General features: G+C 34.6%; 1 protein-coding gene across 1 annotated transcript in view; it reads left to right on the top strand.

Moving 5' to 3' along the window:
• Window positions 1-5,311, top strand: part of LOC108734074 (intraflagellar transport protein 172 homolog) — a 31,024-nt gene that overhangs the window by 17,939 nt on the left and 7,774 nt on the right. The window contains exons 14-15 of the mRNA XM_025981050.1: window positions 3,757-3,946; window positions 4,351-4,648. Coding sequence (XP_025836835.1) covers window positions 3,757-3,946; window positions 4,351-4,648 — 488 coding nt within the window. The remainder of the gene's footprint in view (window positions 1-3,756; window positions 3,947-4,350; window positions 4,649-5,311) is intronic.

Raw genomic sequence — 5,311 nt, forward strand, 5'->3', positions numbered from 1 at the left:
ATGATGGAGTCGACGAAGTTTTCTTCTAAAGTTAAATCAAATAAAAAGTTAATATGTTCAGTGAAAAGCTGCAATAGCACTTCAGACATAGATCTTCACTTTTCACCTACATTAACTACTTTCTAATAAAAACTAACCGTTTTATATATGTAAAAAATATATTCGGAAAATTAGAGAAAAAAGTAAACTTGGATGAAAGCAGCAGGTATCAAAGAAGTGAATTCCGGAATAAAAATTTGTTCACGTCATTTTAATGCACATGATTATATTTCAGCAAGAATTTGAAGGCTAGCTTCCGGATTTCTTATTTCCGAATTTTATAATGTGATTGGCATTAAAAACACGCTCATCTTCAACGAAATTTCCTTTCCGAGGTTTTGTGTCAGCCCAATCACATATCGTGTCAATACTTATCATTTTATCGTCATTTAAAAACTTGGAAATTGCACGGTACACTATAGGAACTACGATAAATTTTCCCTAATCGGCGCCATGTTTTTAGGCTTCTCCCATTTGACGGATCCCAATAGGTATCTAAATTCGAGACGCTACATTGTTGCCCGCAGAAAGTAATAACATTAGTACTAGAATACAAGTTTTAACTGAATTAGTGTTTCTTGAGCCCCACACTCATCTCACTTTACACTAATGTAGTCTGCAAATTTTCTTCCTAAACATTTCCCAAGTTAAACTTGCAAATTATATCAATTTTAAATTCATTCGAATTGAGATATTTTTCTAAAAATTGCCCTCAGTGCACTACAAAATTAAATAGAAATTAATTATACACAATTCTTTTCCGCATATCTTCAACGAAATTTCCTTTCCGAGGCTTTGTGTCAGCCCAATCACATATCGTGTCAATACTTATCATTTTATCGTAATTTAAAAACTTGGAAATTGCACGGTACACTATAGGAACTACGATAAATTTTCCCTAATCGGCGCCATGCTTTTAGGCTCCTCCCATTTGACGGATCCCAATAATGTTAAGACGAAGTAATCAATTATTGTAAAAAATTTCATTTACTTGAAAGACAAAAACATACCTCAAGCACCCTGGACTGGCTCCATTAAAGACCGAGCAGTTTTGGAGCAAGTTCCGGTTGAGATGCAGACAAATGTCCGCCTGCAGACATTCCGGAAAGCCTTTAAGTACCGAGTTCATGTCAATCCCGTTCGTGTACGTCCACGCGTGTTGAAAATACTCTTCCAACCGTTGACGTAGTGGATTTGGGATTTGATGAAAACGAATGAATTCTCTCACGCGAAGCATCTGCGTGTGGTAGCGCGCCGTCCCTGAGTATAACCGCTGAATAATCGCCGAAACGTTACCGAAGATACTAGCGTACATAAGCGCTGCAAAGGAATTGACAAAGTTTAAATTTCCTTCACAAAAAGGGCTAGCGAGAGAATTTCTGCTTAAAATTTTTCTTACTCGTTTTATTTGTAGATCCAACTACATATTATTTAGAGAAAATCGGTTCTACGAGTTATTAAATTTTATTAAATTGAAATATGATTGTTTAATTTTTTTTTATGAAATTACCAATTTCATAGATACGTTCAAATACCAAATTCTTTTGGACAAATTAGCTGTAGTTATATATAAATGGAAACTTGATTCTTTATAATATTCTATGACAGTAACAGTTTTTCTTTTGTAAGTAATTTTGCATGACGAATGTAAGATATTTTCTTTTCAAATTATGTAAGCAAATATAATAAAACAAATGTGTGCCTAAAAAAACATCCGAGAATGAGAATGTTGTTGTTTCAATTGATATTTCAAGAAACCTGCTGTCACTGGAAAAAGAGAGACGGTAAAAAGCATCCTACAGTTGGGACATTCAAAATTGGCATAGTTTGCAATAAAACTGTCGCATTTATTTCCTTCTTTCAACNTGTGGTAAGTCAAATTAACTGGAGGTGTAATAAATGCACTTGAAATATTGCTTCAGAACAAATTTATATCTCAGCTTCTACCTAACAGAAAATACCACGATTTTGTCATAGGTACTAGTTATTCTTTTATATCTTTATAGATTCGCCTGGTTGAGAAATATCATCCAGATCTGTTAAAAGCAACTCATATGCATATCGGTCATTATTTAGAAAACCAAAACAAACACAGGTCCGCAGAAGTGCATTACGTTGCAGCAGGAGATATAAAAGCTGCCATAAGTATGTATACGTCTGGTTCGATGTGGGAAGAGGCATACAGGTAGATCAATTTATTTGTCAAATTAACTATCTTAATATGTAGTATGTAGTGTAAATATGAGTGCTGTCAGCACAGGGCAATGTAGTATTACGTAAATGAAAGTTAATATCAGCAATTTCTTATGCTGAAGTGTACGATGTGTTGCATACACATTTACAAACAATTCCCTTAAATTTAATTTTTCAAATAATTTTTAACACAAAAAATGTGATTAAACAAATTGTTCACAAAAGTGAAACTCGAAACAATGGTACAAACAGTTTCGAGGTCACAGTGACTGATAGGGGGAAGCACTTGCTGTAATAAAATAAAAAGGTTAAAATGCAGCTAATATTTCGTCAGGTAAAAGGGCCGCCGATCATACATTGTGAATCACTGAAGATGCCATCTATTAAGAATGGCGAAACGTTTGCAATCAGAATTCGACCACANTAATTCAGAGATTCGAGTCTCTCACAGAGAGACTGAATGAATAAAACTGAAAAATTGGGAGACTCGAGTCTCTCGTAGAAACACTGGGATTTCTGAAATATGTTGAACTTTGAAAATTTTAACCATGTCTATCGAAACACCACTTATTGAGAGATTCGAGTCTCTCGTTCAGAGACCGGATACGAAATGAGGATCTCTCTATGAGCGACTCGAGTCTCTAGTTTAGAGACGCTAAACAGTTTTTTTGACAGTCTCTCGACAGTCTCTCTCAGCGCCACCAGAGAGACTCGGTGAGAAACGGAGACTCGAGTCTCGCTTTCAGAGACTCTAAGAGACTGAACATTTTTATCTCGGGTAGTTCCTTGGTTTTTGGTATTTGTTAAAAAGCTTCAAAACTTGCTACTTATTTCAGAAGGACCCTCTATTGTTCTAACACCAAAATGCAAAGATCGATTTCTGAATAATCTCGCTGTTTTGATCCTTCTGGCTTAAAAAGATTAGTGTTAAAATTACGTTGGGATTTCTGAGTATTTCACTGTGATACTAAGGGTTAAAAAAGCTGAGAAGATCTAATTCATTTTGAAATTAATCTCTATCTACGGCCTTGAAAGGAATAAAATTCGAAACTTATTGAAACTTCTAGAAGCTTGAAAAGAGATTTAACATTTACCTATGTCATGCTTAGACTTTAAGTATGTTACAAGAAAAATTACAATACATACTTCAGGTTTGCAGTTATTTTTCTACTTCTGTAAATATATATCCGACCATAACTGAAATGTATTTCACACAACTGCAATTCAGTATGCAGATGTGGAAAGAAAGTTTTTCAAATCATACGCATGAATTATATTCTTTTTAAGTTATATGCATGNCAAATAATTTTTAACACAAAAAATGTGATTAAACAAATTGTTCACAAAAGTGAAACTCGAAACAATGGTACAAACAGTTTCGAGGTCACAGTGACTGATAGGGGGAAGCACTTGTAATTATAATAATATTTTAATGTCAAGTTTACTCAATTTGAAAAGAAAGTCATTACTATAGTTCCTAATTTATAACAAGTTTCATATTGTTCTGGGTACATATTTTTATAGGGTAGCCAAAAACAGCGGGATCAGAAACGCTGCAGAACAAGTTGCCTATCTATGGGCTAGAAGTCTACCGAACGATTCTGCAATCAAATTATTGCAAAAATTGGACCTTCTAGAAACGTGTACTGATATAGCCTGTGAAACCGGCCAATTCGATTTTGGACTACAACTTTCTAAAAACTTACCGGAAAAGGTACAAAAACAATCTTTGAATAAATTTCATAAAATTTCAAAATCAAACAAAAAAGGGGTTGGACAAATAAAAATAGAATTATACCTAAGTAAGTCTATTTTGGTTCTATCATTCAATTTAATTCCAACTACCTATTAGAGGTTCCCAATGCCTTACTATGCAAGTCTCATTCAATGATTTCCGGTACTATTGGTAATGTAAATGAACTTTTCGCTTAAATCAAGCTAGCACGACAAAATTACATATATTTCTTAAGTCTATAGTGCACTATAAGTTTTTTACTAAAACCAAACATTTGTCAAACAATTTTATGCACGCAGAGGATCATGTACCATTCATTAATGTTAAAGTAAAATAATACATGTATGCATCTACATATTTAAAAACAAAATTAATCACATTAGGCAGAAGAAGTTCATTATAAGCATGCAATGGCTTTAGAAGACGAAGGAAAATTCAGCGAAGCTGAAACTGAATTCGTGCTGGGTGGAAAAGCCAGAGAAGCGATTTTCATGTACATTCACAAAAGCGACTGGACGAGCGCTTTAAGGGTTGCAGAAATGCACGAACCTTCAACCGTTCCAGACGTCTTAAGGGAGCATGCAATGCAATGCTTTGCCGACAAACAATTTGCCGAATTCGAAATGCTTCTGATTAGAGCTCAGTTACCCCATTTGATTGTGGAGAAGTATAAAAGTGTAGGTAAGTTGCGATATTTACTGTTGACGAAAGAATCGTTTTTTTAATGTAAAAATTAAAGAGGTAAAAAAAGTTTAGAATAGTTCAAAACATTCAAATGGTAGGGATGATTTCACCTATCGGACATTGATTTTAGTGTTGCATTGCAAGCTTGTGCTAAAATTTAACGAGCCCACGAACAAGTGTGTCTTGCCATACACCATATACCTACAGCGCCTTGCCGGGTTTGGGTTGTTTTAACTACCCTAGGCAAAGCTAGAGATATTTCACATATCTTACAAAATACTTCAACATTTTGATATCGCTATTATACATCATTTACTTATTACTTTCTCTAGCGATGTTCCCCTTCCAATGTCTTGGATGCGCCTGGCAAAATCGTAGGTAGGGAGCAAAAAGCTCATTATACTCTCGACTCTTGTTCATTAAACATACCTTTTCATACAGTACCTGCCAAAACTTTGTTCAATCATGAATAGTAGTGCGAGTCGAAAACAAGCGTTAAAGCCTTTAATATGTCTAAATATAAATAAACATCACGTTGATATTTTCAGTAGTAAATGGTACCAATAACAGCACATTTGAGCAATGCAATTGTAGTGGATAAAATGGTCAATTTTTCCGTGCAGTACTGTACGGATTATACGCTCCTCACCGGTTAAGAGT

The sequence above is a fragment of the Agrilus planipennis genome, unplaced genomic scaffold, assembly GCF_000699045.2.
Source record: "Agrilus planipennis isolate EAB-ADULT unplaced genomic scaffold, Apla_2.0 scaffold10, whole genome shotgun sequence".
In the NCBI taxonomy this organism is placed as follows: Eukaryota; Metazoa; Arthropoda; class Insecta; order Coleoptera; family Buprestidae; genus Agrilus; species Agrilus planipennis.